A 22,256-nucleotide genomic window follows, 5' to 3' on the forward strand; every position below is an offset into this window, starting at 1 on the left:
TTTAATTAAATGAAGCGTTCCCTCTCCATCATCTGAAGTAAGTAACTATCCATCGTACGATAGATCCAGGGCAAAGTACAGTTATCTCATTTCTGACAAGTTGTTCCATTATCGTGTCAAATTTAATTTATTCCTTGATTTCAATGATAGCAGCGTATTATTTTTCATTTATCAGAAATTTTCTCTTATCATTAATTACTGTAGGTTGATAAAGAATTAATTTCTTCTTTATGGATCATACCTGATTGCATTATTTACTTTATACTATTTGTATAATACTTGAGTGAGTTGCACTTATCATTGCTATGATAAGATTGATAATTTTAATTGCGAAACTAAAACCTTTTTAAAGAAAAATATAATAAAGCGATATTGATGTAAAAATGCGAAAGTAGGTATGCATTTCTACGTTAATTATATCACTCGCAGTAATAACACAACGGTATTTAAAAAAAAAAATTCATCTATCGGTTGACCCTGCGGGCAGCCCCAAAACTTCCCGCTGTGTTCGAGTTCCTTAAGCTCGAAAACATTGCTGTAAATACATTTTCGAGCTCGAAAAGACTTTTGTATACCATAATTTTCGAAAAAAACCATTTTTAGCATTTCTTTCTCCCACGAAATCTCTCGAACAAATTATCCAATTTTGATGTTTGAGGTGACAATTGACGCGTTTGAATAGATTCTAGAGCTGAATAGATTTCAGAATTATTTTGTAGAGTTGTTTCAAAGATATTCGCAAAAAACTGTTTTTCACCATTTATTTCTCCCGTGATGTCTCTCGAACAAATTAACCGATTGAGATGTCTAGAAGGACAATCGGCGCGTGTAATTGGATTCTAGAGCTGATTAAGATTTGAAATCGATCGCGTCAGTCGTTTCGAAAATATTTAGAAAAAACCGTTTTTCACCATTTCTTTCTCCCGCGATAACTCTCGAACGAATTATCCGATTTTGATGTTTGAGGTAGATATCGACGCGATTTATTATGTGCTAGAGCGGATTAGATTTTTAAATCGATCGTATAAGTCTTTTCTAAGAAATCAATAAAAAACTAAAAAAAAAATTTTTTTTTTTTTCGTAATTCGCAAATATTTTTGAGTCTATTCGATCAAATGATCTGAAATTTTCAGGGAAGTTGATGGCCAACGAGCTCTTTCGATTGCCACCTCAACCATCCAAATCGATTGTTTAGTTGGAAAATTACAAAGAGTTTACACACACACACACACACACACACACACACAAACACACACACACGCGCGCGCGCGGTATCATTCCGAAAATAGTCAGAATAGCATCCTAGGAACTCGAAACGTCGAAATCTCATAAAAACTCGATTTTTGAAAATCGGGGTGAAAACCACAACTTCCCGAAATTTTTTAAAATCGTCGATTTTCTTAGCGAGAAGTTATGAATTTAGATTTCAAAGTTATAGACATTAATAGAGACTTCAAGTAAACATCGGGAGAAAAATGAAGGCCGTCTACGCGAATCTGGTCAAATTTAGGTTTTCTCAGAGTTTTCATTTGCTCACTATACTCATAAATTGATTCTGAACAATTTAACTGTTTTATTCAGGTTGTAAATAAGTAAAAGAAATATAGATTTCAAATCATCTGAACGTTGGTGGAGATGGGTTGAGATGACATTTGATGAAGAGTAGCCTGTAACTTTGCTTCTGTTGGGAATAACCCATCACAAGATAAACGTTTTTTGCTTATTATGATGCCCTCTAGCCGGGAAAGCCATAAAAAGTCCTGGGAATAATTTATTTTTTGACTTGAGAACCATATGAGCGTTGGTGAAGATGGGTAGAGATAGGTAGACTTAGGTTGAAGAGTAGTCCGTCATATTTCTTTCGGTCATCGCTTTACACAGTACTATAATTATTCGTTTTTTTTAAGACGTCTTTCAGCAGAAGAAACCGAAAAGACTTTAGTGAATGCTGTTTTTGTTCTTGAGTTACGAGTCCGCGTTTGGCCAAGGAAGATTCAGGGACTTGAGGGAAGATGTAGTCCTTCTCTATCTCCGTAAAGTAGCCCGCATCTTTTTTTTATCGGAAATTACTCGAAGAGTTGACTTGGAGAGCTAAAAATTACAGATAATAACGTACTTAACCTCTGTATGCTCGAAAACGCTGGCATGTTTTTAGGTTCTTACTCATTTGACTTTTAAAAATTTTAAATTGTTAAAGAGTTTTAAGGCCATTCTCCAAGGGTGCCAAGCATCGCAGTCGCAGGCATTGGCCAATCGTAGAATCAATCATCGGCCAAGGCTTGGTATCAAGCATACTCGATCAAACCGTTGGCCAACGAATGGCGGTTAATCGTGTGCCGTTTTTATAAGCAAAAAGCCGACTGCGAATGATTCGCCATGCACGAGCCAGTATAGTCACACTGTGGAAAATTTCCAACTAATTTTACTATGGGTGCATAGTAACACGGACTATAAGAGAACTGGTACCAAATTTACAAGTGTCCCATAGTAAACGTATATGCAGACTACACAATTGTGGCCTATGCACATACGTTTACTATGGGACACTTGTAAATTTTGTACCAGTTTTCTTATATCCCGGTGTTACTCTGCGCCCACAGTAAAATTTATTAGGAATTTTTGACAGTGTAGCTATTTATTCGCCACTCATTGCAAACTAGACATGAGCCGATCTATAGAAAAAATTCGAAGCTCGGCAACTTTGTATGGTTGTAAGAGCAGCTAAAGAAACTTGAATAAATTACATATAAACTTAATTTTTGATTATATATATTTATAACGTTATCCATGGACAGTAATTCGAATAAAACAACAATAAAATATGGGACAACGATAATAAACATGGTTTTTCCAAAATATTCAAATAGTATAAATACGAAAAAAATTAATTTTTCAATTCAGCTACCATACAAGTCGCTGATGACGTATATTGATGATACAAATATGAATGAGCCTACTCACAAAGAATAGACAAATCTAGCTGATTTTTAGCTACTTTGAGCCGGATTTAGCCCATTATTAGAATTTTAAAAGCTGGAGTGTACCTATTTACAAAAAATAGACAAATCTAGCTGATTTAACAGCTACTTTTAGCCAGATTTAGACCATTATTATTATATTTAGACAGTATCTTATGTAGTTACGCGATCGTACGCACCCAAAAATACATAAGAAACCATTTTTCTACTAATTTTTTAGAATACATAAATTTTTTTTTCCATTATAAAGTCATAACTTCACGAAATTTTAAAAAATATCGGGCTTTGGTTTACTTGCTACAACTGTAGGGGCCTTATGACAGTATCTTATGTAATTACGCGATCGTACGCACCCCAAAATATGGACGATGACACTTTTCACTTTCTTTTTTAAGGAAAAAAATGTTTGTTCCGAAATTCGAAGCCATAACTTCACGAAAATTCGAAAATTATCGGGCTTAGGCATACTTGCTGCAACTATAAGGGCCTTATGACAGTATCTTATGTAATTACGCGATCGTACGCGACCCAAAATACATAAGAAACCATTTCTCTACGAATTTTTTAGAATACACCTATTTTTTTCTCTATTTTAAAGCCATAAATTCACGAAAATTGGAAAATTATCGGGCTTAGGCATACTTGCTGCAACTGAAGGGGCCTTATGACAGTATCTAATGTAATAACGCGATCGTACGCACCTTAAAATACATAAGAAACCATTTTTCTACTAAGTTTTTTGAATACACAAATTTTTTCTTTCATTATAAAGTCATAAGTTCGCGAAAATTCGAAAATTATCGGGCTTAGGCATACTTGCTGCAACTGTAGGGGCCTTATGACAGTATCTAATCTAACAACGCGATCGTACGCGTCCCAAAATACATAAGAAACCATTTTTCTACGAATTTTTTAGAATACACCTATTTAATTCTTTATTTTAAAGCCATAAATTCACGAAAATTCGAAAATTATCGGGCTTAGGCATACTTGCTGCAACTGTAGGGGCCTTATGACAGTATCTAATCTAACAACGCGATCGTACGCGTCCCAAAATACATAAGAAACCATTTTTCTACGAATTTTTTAGAATACACATATTTTTTTCTCTATTTTAAAGCCATAAATTCAGGAAAATTCGAAAATTATCGGGCTTAGGCATACTAGCTGCAACTGTAGGGGCCTTATGACAGTATCTTATAGATTATATAAAATACCTCAACTGGGTATTTATAATTACTGTAAGTGATTCTTTTAATATTCTACGTGTTTTCAAAATTACTTGTACGTTGGACTTTTTTAGATAAATATTAAAATTATTTTTTCATTACTCATATAAAATAAATATGATATTGATAATTCAAGGTCAATGAAAATATTATTTTCCAATCTCAGGTTTTTAATTTTTCTTAAACTATCTAATGATTTTTAAAAATAATTTCAATTTTTTTATTCATTATAAAATTTATATTTTTTGCATCTGCTTATTCTAAATAATTTTAATTTAATTATAAAGTTTTTCAGCTCTAGTACTTTTTTTAGTGCGGCTGCCGGTCACCAGGTGACGCCACATTTTTTTGGAAAAAAGTGGGGGGCACCCTTGGAGAATGGCCTTAAGTAAAATATTCGTAATGTTTATAACTGCAAATGTTATTTTTTGTTATATTTTTTTAAATTTAGAACTTATCATATTGTTACGAAAATATATTGTCAAGATTACTTAAATTTCCTATGTAAATACAAAATTCAAAAATTTTTTTTATGAGAAATTATTTTTCACTTTCTGCTAAAGCTTTTGCTATGGCACGGAGTTCTTTTTTAGATATTTTTTTCGAATTCGTATAAGGCATTTTTTCCAAAAAACAAATTCCGCCTCGAAGTTTCATTCTGTCGTGTAGTTTTTTCTCTACGGCTTCATTAATTTCAGCCTCGGTAATCTGAAACGAAGTAAAATCATCAGTAAATTAAAAAATAAACGTTTGCTATTGCTTGAAAAAAATATCGGAGGAACTGACTTGCATTCCGGGTACTTTGGTAATAAAAGCCATTGGAAGTTCTAGATCTTCAAGACTTGGTTTAGCAACAACTGCTACTTCCGCAACTCCCGGAAGGTCTTGAATTACACTTTCGATGGCTGCTGGCGGTACATGATGAAGGCGGTATTTTATCAATTCTTTTATTCTTTCGACAATGAAAATGTCACCATCGTTGTCATAATACCCCAGGTCTCCAGTGTGGTACCATCCTAAAGTAAGCAGCGAAATGATTGAATCATATAAGAAATAATAACTCGATCGAAGATACCTTCTGAGTCGATAGCTTCGTCAGTTGCTGCTGGATTATTCCAGTAGCGAGTCATTATCGTTTGGCTTCGGATCCACAACTCTCCAGTTTCATTCGGCCCAAGAATTTTATTTGTCTCAGGGTCTACAACTTTGCTTTCTATGTTAGGAATTGTTTTACCACACGAAGTTAATTTATCAGACTTTACTTTTCCAACCACTACTATTCCACACTCAGTGCTACCTATTTGGTTTGATTTTAATCAGTAATCTATCATAATAAAAACCAAAAAGTAACTTTTAATTAATACCATAACTGGGGTAAATAGCTGCATTCCTAAATAGAGCACATAAAAATTCTATGACCTCATTTTTAAGAATTCCTCCGCCACAAAGCACTAAAGTAACTGATGACACATCATACTTCCATACCTGCTCTGTTTTACTAAATCGGTTTGCTACACTTGTACCCATGGTTAGTCGAGTAATCTACAGCAATTGATTATTTTTCATTAGAATTTTCATTTAAAAACGTATCATTGTCATAAAATTACTAACCTTATATTTTTCTATGTATTTGCAAGCCTCTTCCTCGCTTAAATTATGAGAAACAATCATCGTAGCTTTGTATATAATTGATCTTATGGTTGTCAAAACTCCAGATATCCAGCAGAGGCTGGAAAACCATAGAATAGTTTGCGTTGTGGTTTCGATTGGGTAATGGCGCTTCATATGAACACAAGATCGGTAAGAATGTAAAGCTCCCTTCGGAGAGCTTGTTGTTCCTGAAGTGTACATTATTATCGCTGGGTTTTCAGCTTCTACTTCCGTACATTTAAATTTGCTAACTTCATCATCACTTTGAGTTTGCAAAATGTCTTTGAAAGATATCAGACCAGATTTTTCACCGAAAATTACTACCGGCAATGAATAATTAATTTTAGTCATTGCCTTGATAATTATTTCCGCATTGTCCTCGTCAACAAATAACACTTTTGGCTTTGTTGTGTTTATAAAATACGTCACCAGTTCTATTTAATCAAAAAAACATAAATTAAAACTCTCGTTAATTGTTTTCACCGAAGTTATTTTATGATAAATACCTTCATCTAAACAACTGTCCCACCAAGGGTTAAAAATAGCTCCTAAATAGAAAGAAGCTAAAAGCGGTATGCAACTGTCCAAATGATTTTTTGAACACAGACCAATGACATCTCCACGACTAACGCCTTGTTTTTTAAGCCATACTGCGCACTTTGTAGTTCTTGCGCCCATACAATTGAACGTGTCTTTTTTTCCCGTCGCACCGTCAATCTAAATCATCAAAACTATTTGATTATTCATAAAATCTAATTATAATTAACACTTATCTCATATTATTTAAACGAAATACCTGTCCTACGAAATCTGGATATTTTTCAAACTGGCTACGAACTCTCTCTCCGATTTTAAAGTATCCCTCTGGCAAATTAATTTTCTTTCCTTTCCAAACTCCATTTTCATAAACAGGTTTCGGAATCTTTTATAAAAAAAAAAAAATTTTCTAAAAAAATATTTGTAACCGTACGAATGATTTAAATATTTTTGAAAAATTTACCTCTTCTTCACCGCTTTTCATAGCCATACCGATGCGTGCAAACCAGACGAACTATCTCGTATCAATGTTCCCACTACTTTGCCATCAGAATTAACTCGTAATTGTACAATTAATTGACCTCACGATGCAGTTATCCCACTTTTACAAATTAGCTCATAACACTATCGCCTTGTGCTGATATATATATGATAACATATTATTTATAGTACCGCTCACATTTTTTTTATTCATTTCCATGATAAATTTTTCAATTTTTCATAAAACAAGATAATTGTTCCTTATTCTTTTTATCTTTTTTATTGCAATTCAAATGACTTGCGATATTTACTGATACGATTAATATGAGTTGTCAGTAATTAATTAAATGTAACATATATGAATTATTAACTATAGAAATTTTCAAAAAAAAAATTAATTACAAAAATTATTAGCTGCCCATTTTTACCTAGCCTTCTGCTAATTATTTTCAATTAAAATCCACACTTACCTTGAAAAAAAAAAAAAAAAAAAAAAAAAAAAAAAAAAAAAAAAAATTAAAGAGGTCAAGGATTAATTTAAAAAAAATCAAAGAATTAAGAGTCAATCGTTTTACTAATGTTTATTAATAAACATTTCATATAGATTATTTTAATTTATTATAATTTAAATACCTGTTGTCGCAATCGTATTTTTTTTTGTTAAATCGTTATTTACACTATTCAGTATAAAATGCGAGTTCGAGATTAAATCACACCACTATGGTTGTATGTTATTTTTTTTTTTTTTACTTTTTTAAATTTTTTTATCCATTTTTTTTTTCATTTATTTAATAATAATTTTATTAAATAATTTGTTGTTAAATATTATCATTATCATTATCATTAATCATTATCAATTATCAATTATTATTATTAATTAAATTAATTTATTTATTCATTTAGTCATTCGATTCTCGTCTTGGACACTATCTGTCATCGATTAAATAATTATATTTTAAATTTATTTATATCAATGCTTGTACTCAGGAAAATGCGTAGGGGGTAATAGGGCAGTATTTTCGTTATCACTAGTGTTGTTGGTAATTAATTCATTAGGGGTATTATCATCGTTATTTATTATTATGTTACAATCTAGACTAACATCATCATTATCGTCTAGTGGGCATTTTTTTTTTTTTTTATTAATATTAGGCAATTGATTCACATCGATTCCACATACATCGGGACTTTTTATTAATAATTTATTATTTATTATTATTTGTTGTTGGGATTGAGCATTTATGGCCTCGCCATTGAGTTGTTGCTGTTGCTGTTGTTGCTGTTGCTGTTGCTGAGACTGACAATTATTTTGCTGGCCGCTGTCATTGTGAGGTGGAGAAGGATAGTAGCCGCGTTGTATTGGCAGTTGTTCCATCGGCGATTGTTGTTGCTGTTGATGATGTTGTTGATGATGTTGATGTTGTTGGTGATGATGATGAACAGCAACTGGACCAATTGTTGTCGCCGTTGAGGATGATGACAACTGAGCCGATGGTGGAGATGGTGGCGGCTGCTGAGGTGGCCGATGTTGGACCCCGTCCTCACTCGTCCACCGGGCTAATTGTTGTTGAGCTTGAATAAATGCATCACTAGAAAATAACAAGACTATGCGAGGCCGGTGGATCTATGGTACGGATACTAGTGCAGGCATGCAAGAGACTTTGGACAGAGTTTTTTTTTCTTTTTTTTTATCAGGACGGCGGCGGAGAAGCTGACGACGATCACCACGGACGTTTGTCCACGAGTTGCTAAATTTAATATTTAGTTTATTATTATTGTTAAATTTATTGACGAGCGTTTGTGACCGTAAGGCCGCAAAAGCTCGTGTTTAATTTTTCTGTTAATGATGATTGGACTTGGTTTGTTGGTCTACGGGTGATTTTTTTTGTGCGCATTGGAGATTGGTAATTAACGCGGATACCTTTCGCTATCGGGCGTTTCGCCCCTAGTGTTTGAGCCTCTGTCAGGATCGGCAGTTTCATAGATTCCCTCCTCCTCGTGCATTTGGTGGGAATGCTGGTGCGAATGCTGGTGAGTGCCGTACGGGCTTCGCGACGGCTGACGGAATCGACCGTAGACGAATCGTTCATCCTCGCGACCGCGGCTGCACCTTCTGCTTCTACGCAGGAGGACACATGTCAGTCTAACATTTTTTTTACATCATTTTCGTGTTTTTTTTTTTTTTTTTTTTTTTTTTTTTTTTTTTTTTAGATATCTACATCGTAATTAATTAATTTTCATTACCGTACTAATATAATAAGTAAATGAAATAAAATTAAATTTAAAAAAAAATTTTAAGCTGTTAATTAATAAAATAAAAAGTATAATTTTATACGACAATGAAAATTAAAAATTACCATGTAATGCTAGACCGAAAAGGGAGGGACGTATTAAAGCCATAGATTGAGATAATGAGATTGAGAGAGAGGTTGATGATTAAGATATTAAATAGATAGAGATGATGGAACAAAGTCTTTTTAAATATAAATAATAATCCTCGCGGACTAAGAAGCGTACAAAATAAATAATTAATAAAATTTATTGTCATAGAACAGAAAAAATAATTAATAATTAAAAAAGCCAGGCGGCTAATTAAAAAAAATTATCATAGTAATAGTAATAATAATGTAAAAAGTTATTAATAATTATTACCATTACGGATTACTTCCTTAGAGGGTTAGGAAGCAGGAGGATATGACTTACCCTTGGGACGACTCGCTACAGACGGAAGAGTCCATTCGGTAGTGCCGATCGCCCTCGCCCTCGGATATCCGCATATCTTCGGAGCCATTCGGACTCATGTGTCGGGCTGAATGGACCTCCAATTGACGAATAATGTCCTCGAGGGTGCGGATGCGAATGGGTCCGCATGTAGGCGGTACGTCTTCCTCGTCGTCATCGTCTTGATTGTCGATGTTGTCTTGGCCCGTATCCGCGGTCGCCTTCCGATATCCGTCAGGGTAACCGCACTCAGCCAATGACTTCCGGATCATTTCGTCGTCCATGAGGTTACCGGAGCCCGAGGGAGTCCCAGACATCCCTCGGTGAGTCGTCGCATTCCTCAGGGCCTCCATCAATTCACCATGGTATCCATTTAAACTACTTAATGTTCGCTCCACCATTGCACTGTCTGCTAGACCTTAAAAATTCACATTACTTTCTGTATACTTTTTTTTTTTTTTTTATTTTATATATATATATTTTTTTTTTGTCGTGTTTTAGAATTTTAAAGACAAGTACACGGAGAAAATTTTTTAGTGTGTGGGATTTTTTCGTGCAAAATTTTTTAACACAAAAATTATATTTGAGTTTTAAAAAAATTTTTTTCAATCTAATGTCTAATGACGAGTTGATTTATTTTAAAACAAATTTTACATGCAATGTAAATTTAAAACAAAAAAAATCTCGCGCTAAAAAGAAAATTTTAACTTGGATATTTTTCCTCTTTAAATTATAAATTTTACATCCACACGTAAAATTTAAATTACTTCCCACCTACAAATCCTACTTATCATGCAATTTTAAATTTTCTGTACTCGTGTTCAGGTTTTTCATAAAAAAAATAAAAGCTACAAACTATTCTATCTAGTTTTATTTTACTACAGTGAATTTTATGATTATCGTTAAATTTTTACTATCAAAACTTTTGATAATTTCATGCTTATGTTAGCAGAATAAATTTCATGTATCCATTTTTTTTGTCCGTATAGGAAAATTTAAAAATTTGAAACAAAATTTAAGTTCGTAAAAAAATTCAAATTTAAAAAAAAAATTTAAATTCTGGATGTGTACTATTAAAATTATTATTAATAATATTTTGATTAATAAAATTAACGTATCATAAAATTTTCGTCTATCGTCTAAATTGTTTAGGTAAATTTGAAATGTAATTTTCTCCGTGTAAAGAGAAACATTTAACGAATTTATAGGTATTGAATTTTAAAAAAATTTTAAATTTAAATACAGTAAATTAATAATGAAGTTAAATAAACTTTAAACTATTTAGGTATTACAATACCGTAACCACCGTGTTTCTTTAAAATTCCCTTCTCAGGTAACTTTGTCAAACTGTTAGGTAGATCAATGACAGAGACAACGTCTTCGGCACCCGTACCTCCATCCTCATCGTACATTCCACCCATTCTCTTCATCGGCGTCTTGTGTTCCCTATAAAAATAAAATAAAATTATTTACATTTTTATTAGACACTATTTCATTTTTAAAAATAAATTTTCTATTACAGTAAATATAAAAATACGCGAGCGTTGCTTTGAGAATCGTTAAATGACGTTTGATGTTGACGAGAAATAAATAAAAAATATAAAAAATAACTTTTTAAAATATAAGACTTTATTGTCAAGTAAAAAAATATTTCAATTCTACTGTCGTCTCTTTTTTTTGCTATACTTCCTTTTGACTTTTCTATTTTCACTTATTTTTTTTCTCTCTTACTTTTCTGCTTTTCTTTAGTTCTCCGTACGTACGTTCGTTCGTTCGTTCGTTCATAGTCTTTCTTTCTTTCTTTCTTTCGTTCTTTCTATTTTTTATTATAACTTTCAAACTTTAAAGAAAGTGTACAGAGAGGTCTTGTTGATTTTTCCCGAGGCCGTTTGAGCGATGAATAATAAAGCGCGGTGGCCCACTCTTTTCCGCCCTTGTGGTTCCATCGTTTCCGCGTGTGTTTGTTTCTTTAGTATATATATAAATTTATAGATATATATATGACTGAGCATCAGCCAGGATAAGGAAACGAAGAAGAGTAACATTGCGCGTAGACCAGAGTAAAGAAGAACAAAAAAGAACCCAAGAGATGAAAAGATTCTTAAAACTTTAAGTCTATTTTAATTTTTAATTTTTTTTTATTCTTCACTCTTTTGTATTTTTTAAGAGGATTCAATGGAAACCGAGAAAAAAAGACAAAGACTATTATTTTTTTTTTAGACTTACTTGAGTCGTGATCCATCCGCGGTCACGTTTGTCTGTGGTTGGAATAACACGCGTTGTTGATCACAGCTGCAAATTTTTTTTTTATTATTATCTATCAATTAATTAAGATAAGAGATTAAATTTATCATCTGGGTATGAGTAAATATGATACGAAATTTTTCGGTTTTAATTTTTTAATACCGAAAAATTAATTAATTTCTTATCTTATTTTAAATAATTATATCTGAGATATTTCGCGCCAAATTTAAAATTTAAAATTTTTTGCCGCCAAATTTCTTTTCAGTAAAAAAAATTCACGATAATTTAAAGAATTTTTTTTGTTCAAATTCACTGTCGATTTTTGTCCAAATTTCACGAAATTTTGAAACTTATACCATGAAATTTTTCAAAAAAAAAATCCTCGGATTCTAATTTTAATTTAAAAAATCAAATTTATTTTTACTTTTTACAAAACAAAAATTTATAGTAATTTTTTATAGACGCAATTTTAAACATAAAAATTCGGCCTGAACTTCATAATATATATAAATATATTTTTACCTATAAGTAGGCATGGTTCCAAATGTAAGGATTTTGTTAACATTATCAAGGGCAACAATTTCTGGATGATGATTGCTGGAAGGTCCGCTGTGAGCTTTCGGTGCCGGTTTCTTCGAATAGGGAGGATCGTACTTCTGTATAGTACTCTTGCGTCTGCGGATCATCAGGTGCTCATTAAAATTAACCACTCGCTATTTATAAATTTTGAAAAAAAAATCAATAAACAAATAGACAAAAAAAACAAAACACACAGGACCAAAAGCACATGCAAGCTAACGTATCTTCCTCCATTATTTTATTATTATTATTTTTCATTTATTTATTTATTTATTTGTTTATTAACTGATTGTTAATTTAATTAAATTTAACGTATTGACTATCGGGCACGATCAGTTGTATAAAAACCGATGAAATATTAAATATGAAAATAAAAATAAATATATGTTTTATTATGCACGATTGCATTCAATAGGCTTCCGCTATCGAGTTTACCATCTAATCATAGATCTCGCATGCGTTTGTAACATAAACAGTCAACCAGTCAAATGGTACACCCGCAGCTTTGCCGATTCTAGGTTATATAGTTTTACTTTACTCCCACGTAATTTATTTATTTTTTTTTATTTATTTATTTTTATTCTCTGGCCTTCGAGTTCGCGTTTTTATCCGCGATGCCCTTTTATACCCATCAACCAATTGCCAAAGGAATAAATCAAATAATAAAAAATATTTCAGATTTCGACGGGTTTTAGATTTTTTAATAAAAGAGAGGATGGAAAATTTATGGAGACTCATCAAAAAAATTAGAGCATCAGTCTTTTGAATAATTATTCAAATTTTTAATGCTGGAATTGTCGTCGAGTCAAAATAAAATCGAGTGTCTACTTAAAGTTATTTCAGGCGATTATAATTTTTTATAAAACTTATGAGTCAGTGATAAAAAATGAATTAGAAAAATTTATTATTTTCTACGATAATACTTTGGAAAAATTTTTTAGCTTACATCTGATTCCATTTGAAGATAAAACTTTTGGATAAGAGGCTATTAAGCTCCATGATACTTTTTTTTTCTGTTAAAATAATTTTACTGCAGCGACGTGATTTTTAACTTTATCATTTAATTAAACGAAAATAAATTAAGATAAGTTTAAAAAAAAAAAAAAAGCTGAAATTAAATTCCATAGAAATGTTTTTTTTTAATTAAAGATTAATCAGTTAATTAATTTTCTGGAACCCTTTAAATAATTTCGATACCGATGGTTGGTTAAAAAAAAAAAAACAATATTGTTTTTATATTTTTAAAAAAAAAAAGTAAAATTTAAAAAATATAAAATGAGTTTTTATACCTGGTTTTAAATAAAACTATCGTACCTAAAATAGAATAATAAAAAATTCTATAATTTTTTTGATGAATATATAAAGAGGATTTAGATTGAATGATAATTCAAAAAAAAAAACTTTGATGAATAATTTCTGGAGCATTCGAGTAAACTCAATTACTGTTTGCTCTTCTCATTTGTGACTTTAGTTTGATATTGTTAGCCGTGACGAGATCTACATTGCTAGTATGAGTTTATGAAGGAATTATGATAGTAGACGTTGAATTGTAGAGAATGGAATAAAAAAAAAATTTTAAAAAGTGACTAAAAGTTTTGGATCGCGCCCTAGTAGACGTTGAGAGTAAAGAATATATAGATATGTATATGTATATATGTGTATGAGAGCGGATGAAAGTCGTTAAGTTGGCGTGTAGATTGATGGGATAATTTTTTAAGTCGGAAGCTGCTTGTTCAAGCTCGTCGGCCAACTTTTCGCGAACGTCGTACACCCGTATAACACGAGGGTGGTACTACTTTTCTCTCGCAGCAGCAGTAAAGGGTAGAAAAAAAAATTTAAAAAAAAAATAAGTCGTTGAAGGAATGGAAAAAGGAAAGTAAATAATATGACGTCGAAAAAAAGTTACTTGCGCGCATGTTGAACAAAACGTGACGCAAGTTTGCAATAATTAGTTTTTTTTGCGCCCGGTGACAATTGACGTTGACGTCATATGAATTAATTTATTTATATTTATATTAATCACTTTTTTTGTCACTTGATATTTAATTTTTTTTTTTGGGTTTCATAAAAATTATTTTGCTCATATTTACATAACACGGGGTAAAATGGGCAACCTGAAAAATTTTTGAATACTTAAAAAATTTTTTGTTAAGTGTCCGAAATAAATTTGACCTAGAGTAAATAATTTATTATGTTATTAAAATTTTCAAAATTTTTTAATTTCAAAAATGAAATTTCAGTATGTTTTGATCGTAATTTCATACTTACGTCATTAATAATTTTTTACCTTAAAAATATCAAAATATATGACATACATATTATTGACAATAAATTTTATCAAAATTAAAAAAAAAAATTTCACATTTTTGATTATTCGTTAAAAATATAAAATATGAGAAGTCCATCTTGAACAATTTTTTAAAAAAATTCACTCATAAAAATTTAAAATAATTATTTTCCAGTTTGAAAATTTTTAAAAAGTAATTAAATGCGACGCCCATCTTACCCAATTATAAAGAAATAAATATATGATATTTGTAAGGATATATAAAATCAGGATTTAAACTAAATTTCGTCACGGCTACATTGATTTTACAAGTTTTTCGTTGCTCTTATTTTTGCGGCTTCTACGTGGCTCAAAATACGCTTGCGCGTTATATATTACATTATACATATATATGTATCAACGAGTTTTCCACCCGGTTTTCCAGATTCTTTAGTCACATATTAAAAACTAAATAATAAAAAAAAAAAATGAATAATAATGTACAACTGCAATAAAATTACAATGGCGAAAAAGTGCAGTAATAAAACATGAACGTCCTCGGACTTTTTTTTTTTTTTTATTCTTATCTCCAGTAATATATTAAAGGTATTAAATTTAATGTTACTGCATTCTCTGGTGACAAAAAATAAATTAGAGAATAAATATTAAAAAAAAAAAAAATTAAATTTCACAGCCGCAAAATAGTTACGCGATTTCGCGAGTCGCGGATAAAATATATCAGGATAATTAATTATTAATTAACATCGCCTGTGGCTATGGTAATTATTGTGGTGATTAATTGAATATAACCAGGATTGGATCGACGATAATTTAAAAACCCTTAGGGAATAAATTTAAATTTACAAATCTATAAATTTATTTAAAAAAAAAAAAAAAAAAAAATGCTTTTTTTTCGACACACTATTGAGTCACGATTTTCCCAGTTTATATGAAAACTATGCAATGTGCCAAGGTGCTGACTCAAGTATGTGCAAGTGAAGCTACTTTTAAATAAAATAAAATTTATTTAATTATTTTATTAAAATAATAAAATAAAAAAATTAAGCACCAAGCGAATGAGGAGCAACTAGAAGCGCAAAACGTTATTTATTTTCATTTTTTATTTTCCTGTACTGCGTATTGATTTATTTGTTTGTAAACAAATATTAATTAATCAAAGTACACTATAAATTAAATTAAATATTCTCCAAATAAAAAAAAGAGATTAAATAGCTTGATAAAATAAATGTACTTGAAGCATTTAATTTGAGTTTTAAAAAAAAATTTTTAAAAATAAATAAAGTCATTAGAAAGATACTGCAGTACAGGTGTTTTTTTTATAATATTTTTTTCTTGTAAAATTCATTCGTTTCGTTGGCATGTTAAGGATCTTGTAGGTGAGAAAAATGAAAAGACGGGCTTAAATAAAATAAAAAGGAAGGGTTGAAAAAATTAAAAGAAGAAATAATAAAAAGAAAAAGAGGTTGATGCGCTGGCAAATGAGGGTGTAACGTTACTCAAAGAGCAAAAAATTCTAAACACGGGAAAAACAAATTCAGAGGAAGATGACGATATATATAAAAATATATACAACATACATGTGTTATTTATGTATGAATGTACATATTAATATACATATTTATATGAAGGAATTAATGAAATCCTTTGTTTTTTTAGTTGATGATTTTTTCTTTTGATTGTTCCATTTTACAATATTCAGGTTTATTTTGGATATATATATAATTTTTTTTTCTTTTTTTTTCTTCATGAATTATACATTTATAATGATAAAAAAGTAAAGGACATACAAAGAACGTTCTACGTGTATGTATCTGCACACTAACCTGAGACAGAGGGAGAAGTTTTTATGTACTACGACTGACCTGTAGCAGAGAGCCATCAGAGCAAATACTACGAAAACACCCCCTACCACCGACATGAGCATACCAACTAAAAATACAGTGTTAGAGCCGTGGTAGTTCTCTGAATCAATCAAATTAATTAATTTAAATAAATTATAGTTTCAGTAGAATGTGGATTAAAAAAATTTTTTTTTTGTTAATTAAAAAAAAAGTTTACGTCGAAATTCAAATTAAAATGGAAAATTATACTCATTCAAATAGTTGTGTATTTTGAATTAGAATTTTTGTAATAATATAAGTTAATTAAATTTTTTAATTAACGAAAAAAAAAATTTTTTTAAATTATTAAAATTAAAAAATTAATTGTAATTAATTGAGATAAATATTAATATGGATTAATGAAAAAATGATGGATAATTAATGTAAATTAATGGTTTTATGTAAAATATTTGTTTTAATTAAAATTATAAATGTGATTAATGATGTATGTTAATTAATAATAATTAATAATTATAAAATAAAATAATTTGTTTTATTTGTTGCCCGCGTAGGGTTAATTTTACCATAATACACGCGCATCATCGGTATGCGGGGTGATTATATTTTTTTTGGTTTTATCCGAGCGTCCCACAGCATGCAGACACAGAGATGCCAGTGACAGACAGAAACATACAAAGAAACAGAAGCCAATATCAGCACATTTATAAACGTTAATCGAGATTTTTAAATAATTTTTATAATCTGTCAAACTATTCTACTTTGTTGTATTTTAAAACTTTTAAAATCAAACTATTCTATTTTTAAAATTCGTTTACTGAAAAGTTATTTTATATAAATGTATGGAATAGAACATAAATATATAGACCAGTTAATAAATATGCAATGCGGACGATCGGTGGACCTCGTTTTTTATTTCCCCGCTTCGATTCACGATACAAACTTTTTATTTATGTCAGTTTTCATTTCAAGTATTATCGAAGCGGGTGAGTAAATTGAACTCTTATATCTATTGGGGGTCGACTATACATTTATACATAAATATATCTATACATATATAATAGCCTTCGGCATCTGGAGTATTCTTTGCTACTGAAATTATTTTTCAAAAGGATGAAATGTAATTTAACTTATAACACATGTTTTTATTCAATTTATATTGATAGTTATTTTTTTTTTACTCAACAGTATCGTTAACGTTTTTTTTTTTTTTTTTCTAAATAAAAAAAAAAACAGGAATTTTTATTTGAATGCTCAATTAAAATTAATTAATCAAAATTCTTTTGTTGATAAAATTTTATTCAATTCTAAGCTTTTAATTAAATAAAACTAGACTTGTATACGTTCAGTAAAAAATAAAATTTGTATACAATTTTTTTTTTCTTTTAATTTTTCTAAATAATAAAAATCAATATTTTAAAATAAACGCCAACGCGATTTTTTTTTAACACGCGATAGTCCGTAATCTCGATTGTTCCCTTCCGTGAATGTTACAATCAAGAGTCATAATCTAAAACTGCGTTAATTGCAGGCGTTTTCCATGAAAAAAAAAACGTAATAACGTTAAACTATAATAAGTATAAGTAAATTTAAATAAATTACTTTCAATATAAATATATATAATTAATAATAATTAATTTAAAAATAGTTTAAATCTCGTTACGAGTAAGGGCATACAAGCAGCTGGCACATTCGCGTGACCACCATATGTTTTTACACATCAATAAATAAAAAAGAGTCCAAATAAAAAGTAAATAAATAAATATCAAATAAATAAATAAATAAAATAAACGTTCCATTCTACAAGTACATGAGGCATCGCGTTTATATTTTATTTATTCACTTTAATTTTTTATTATTATTATTATTATTACTATTATTATTTTTTATATTTTTTGTCTATCACAAGCATTGGAACTGAGCGCGATGGATCGATGGATCTTTGCTATAAAAACTTTTAATCGAGGTCCAGAAATTTAATAAAAAAAAAAAAAAATTATTTAATTTTAGAGCGATACCGAGTATCCGGGGCACAACGGGACACTTCAAATTTTTTAAATTCAAATTTTTTACGGTTTTCCCGCGAAATCGAGTATTGGGGTAAAATGGGCAGTTTTATAAATTTAGTGAAAAGTATTTTCATTTGTATAATTTAAATAAAATGTAGTATACAAAATAATTGAACCAAAAAAAAAAAAAATATAAAAATTTTCAAAAAAAATTATTTTATAAAATAATAACGAATTTTAAAAAATGTATTCAAACAAATTGCATTTGCTTAAAAGCGTGAAAAAATTACGTGCTCAAGTATTCCATAGTGCCCCGGTCTCCCCTGTATTTAAAAAAATAAGTGAGTTAAGAGTAAGAGTTTGAGTAAAAAACCAAAAAAAAAAAAAAAAAAAAAAAAAAAAAGAAATAAATTAGATCGATCGATCAAGCGCGAACGTGATTCCAAGGCATATACACAAATACATACAAATATAAAAATATATGTATGTACAAGTATATATATAATAAATATATATATAATTATTGTTATAATAATATATTATTTAAATATTTTGCTCTCAAATATTTATTCCGTGGATGTCAAGTCGATGGCTCTATTCCTGCAGTACATGGACAGTACGCGTACAAAATACATCCATCTCATCGTACATTTTATGTGTGTACATACACGTGTACATACACCTGGTCCTCTCAATCTCAAAATATATATATATATAATATGTCTATATGTATATACATATATATTGAGATATAAAGATAGATAAATATAGGTATATCGTATACATCACTGGCATCATATCAGCATTACATTAGCATTTGTATGATAAAATACAAGTTTATTCATGCGTCGGGCCTCCAATCGGGAATCGAGGACTTGAAGACTCCTCATTTTATCTTGTATTCATTAGTTTTGTTATTTATTACTATCGTTATTATCATTATCATTTAGTAATTTGTAGTTAGTAGTTAGTAGTTATAATAGTTAGTAGTTTTGTATTTATGAGACGGCAAGTAGAGAAGAGATAGAGACAGTAGAGACAATGATTAAATATTTGCGGTGTATACACGTATATATACACAATACTATTTATTTTTACTTAAATTTATATATGTAATAAAAATAAACATTTAAATTTTTTATAGAAGATTCTATCGTCTGTCATTTTTTTTTTTTTTATTTTTTTTTTAATTACAAAATTTTTCAGTCATTAAATTCCATGGGTATTTTAATTAATTATTTATAAATTTTTATTAATGAAAATATTTTTTTTTGGCTTCTGAAATTTTTTTCATTTAAAAATAAAAAATAAAAACTCGCGTATTCATAAAAAAGTAAATTTTTTTTTTACTGCTCCCATTTTTTTCCCCTGATTTTTGGCAGTAATTTTTTTTTTTTTTTTTATAAATAAATTCTTACCACCAGTTTGTTAAAAATAATAATTTCATCTTCATAAAATTTTTTACAACAACAAATCCTTTTTTTATTATCAAGAAAAAAAAAATTTATACTCCATATTTCAAGACCAAAAAAATTCAATAAATAAAAAAAAATAATAATACAAGTTAATAGCCAATTGGCCAGAGGATTTTTTTTCCAGTTATTTTTATCGCAACCCTTAATAAAAATAATTTTTAAAAAAATAATCCTGAGGTAATAAAATATATTTTTATACCGACTATTAAATTATATCCTGAAATTCTTAAATAAAATAAAATAAAATGAAATAACAACGATAGAACCTTCTGAGCATACAAATTAATAAAATAAAAAAAATAATAAAATAATCCAAATAGAGCAATATGTACGTAGTGGCCGCGTGCGATGCCTCCTTGATCATCCATCTAGGCACGATATATCAGTATATAAGACGATGACACCACAGACGTTGATATTATCGCCACAACGACCCACTTAGTACTTAATACTAGCTGACATATATAAATATATATATATACACATAAATATATATTTATACACATAATAATAATAGTAATAATAATAATAACAAATAAATATGAGTAGAATATATAAATACATATAACCAGCGACTCAGTGGGACATTGGGAAATAATACTCTTATTTTTTTTTTTTTTTCATTTGTTGTTAATTCAATATTTGCTACTGTACCTGTAGCAACGTGCCATTAGTGCAAAACAAATGAAGACCCCTTTCACCACACTCAGCAGGATAAATACCATCATCAAGGTGCTAAGATTCGTGTTACCTTCCCCTGCAAATATCACACATAAATCTATTGTCTACCCAACGAATCCAAGTCCCTTTTATATATTTATGTTGATCCTTAGGCTTAACTCCACTTGTAGCTCGAATTTACACTTACATTTAATTATCAGCCTCGTTGTGTAATAAATCTAACAATATATTTATTATTATTTATTTATTTACTTATATTTTTTTTTAACAGATCGTCTGTATCACCGGAATACTGTAATTCATGTACTGGATTTGTACAAAATTAGATTTAATATTTATCGCAGGATGTGCACAGCTGATGGTATGACCCCTAACTCGACGTCAAATGTATCATAAGTGTCATAAGTAATGACTCACTTATCATTGTCTCTTATCTCTCGCATCGTGACGCGAATAAAGACCAGTAGAGTTTGACTAGACTAGACGCAGACAGACCTGAGATCTATGACCTGGGATCTAGGACCTATGAACTAGGACCTAAAAGGACGAGACAGAGACAAAGGGAGAGATGTAGAGACAATTGAGAGCAAGTTTTCTTTTTACGAGCAGGAAGGAACAAAAACGTTTGATAGGTTTGTCTGATAGTTGATCTTCGAGAAGCTTTCGGGATAGATTGCTTTGATGAAATAGCTCCTATTGCTTACTCGTATTAAGAGCTATAGTATTGAGCTAAAAGATATAACCATTCAGATCATATGTGTATATATATATATATATATATGAGTCTAGATGGTCGAATCGAAAAGGGGCGTGCGTTAAATAAAATCACATACTATTTTTCTGGGGCACATATATAAATTTCTACGGTTTTCTTCATTGTTCGTACATATATATGTGCATATATATATAGATGTTGGTATTTGGTATGTATATAAATGGATGTATGTGTGTATAGCATGAGAATATGTGGTACGTGTGCCGCGAAATCAATTTTACGTGATGTCCGGTACAATGTTAGCTCGAGATATTGGTCACTGATCGACCAATGGAATCACGGATATCCTGACAACAGGAATCACTAAATTATATGAATGTCTGTTGAAGACATGTATTACTTGTAAATAGAGGTCTAAGTAAAATAAGCCTCTTAGAATAGAAAAAAAAAAAAATAATTCAGTTGCAGTTCAAAAATTTTTTAGTTACAAAAATGATGCTTTTGAGTTTGCAGAAGTTTAATTGCCATTTGAACATAAGCTCATTGAAGTTCTTCTGGCGAATGAGATAATGAAGCACTGAATAAGCTCTTTACAATTTTTTATCATAACATTCTCTTGATGTTTTTTGAAAACGTCTATAGTAAAATTTTTTTCACTAAAATTAGTCATTTGGATTAATTTTTTTGTAAAAAAAATAGTAAATAATTTGTAGTAAAAGTTTTAGAGAAAGTAATTACTAAGAAAACAAGTTTTGATTGATCATAACCGGGCGATTTGTTTTTTAAGTGAAAAGTTTTCAGAGAAGTTTCTGGCAATACGTTTTTTGATGCTC

General features: G+C 29.8%; 2 protein-coding genes across 14 annotated transcripts in view; both read right to left on the reverse strand.

Moving 5' to 3' along the window:
- Window positions 1-4,534: 4,534 nt before the first annotated feature.
- LOC103579793 (uncharacterized) lies at window positions 4,535-6,916 on the reverse strand. Of its 2 annotated transcripts, XM_053743114.1 has the most exons (8): window positions 6,858-6,916; window positions 6,654-6,779; window positions 6,364-6,574; window positions 5,819-6,291; window positions 5,572-5,749; window positions 5,283-5,504; window positions 4,994-5,223; window positions 4,535-4,915 (listed from the first exon to the last, which is right to left on the reverse strand). In XM_053743114.1, the coding sequence occupies exons 1-8, from the start codon at window positions 6,882-6,884 to the stop codon at window positions 4,748-4,750; spliced, it is 1,635 nt and encodes a 544-aa protein (XP_053599089.1). In that variant the 5' UTR covers window positions 6,885-6,916; the 3' UTR covers window positions 4,535-4,747. The 2 variants fall into 2 exon arrangements, with proteins under 2 accessions (XP_053599089.1, XP_053599090.1); XM_053743115.1 differs by lacking the exon at window positions 6,858-6,916 and having other exon boundaries at window positions 6,364-6,588; window positions 6,654-6,732.
- A 705-nt stretch (window positions 6,917-7,621) lies between these two features.
- Window positions 7,622-22,256, reverse strand: part of LOC103579726 (disintegrin and metalloproteinase domain-containing protein 11) — a 48,162-nt gene continuing 33,527 nt past the window's right edge. For 2 of the 12 annotated variants that reach the window (XM_008561252.2, XM_053743218.1), the window contains exons 19-25: window positions 20,682-20,784; window positions 12,362-12,514; window positions 11,822-11,887; window positions 10,893-11,041; window positions 9,578-10,013; window positions 8,796-8,993; window positions 7,623-8,463 (exon numbers count right to left, since the gene is read on the reverse strand). In XM_008561252.2, the coding sequence (XP_008559474.1) occupies window positions 7,845-8,463; window positions 8,796-8,993; window positions 9,578-10,013; window positions 10,893-11,041; window positions 11,822-11,887; window positions 12,362-12,514; window positions 20,682-20,784 (1,724 nt within the window). In that variant the 3' untranslated portion in view covers window positions 7,623-7,844. Of the gene's footprint in view, window positions 8,623-8,795; window positions 8,994-9,577; window positions 10,014-10,892; window positions 11,042-11,821; window positions 11,888-12,361; window positions 12,515-16,528; window positions 16,668-20,681; window positions 20,785-22,256 lie in introns of all 12 variants that reach the window. The other 10 variants (XM_008561276.2, XM_008561243.2, XM_008561260.2 and 7 more) reach the window with 10 other exon arrangements.

This window comes from Microplitis demolitor, chromosome 2 (assembly GCF_026212275.2).
Source record: "Microplitis demolitor isolate Queensland-Clemson2020A chromosome 2, iyMicDemo2.1a, whole genome shotgun sequence".
Lineage (NCBI taxonomy): Eukaryota > Metazoa > Arthropoda > Insecta > Hymenoptera > Braconidae > Microplitis > Microplitis demolitor.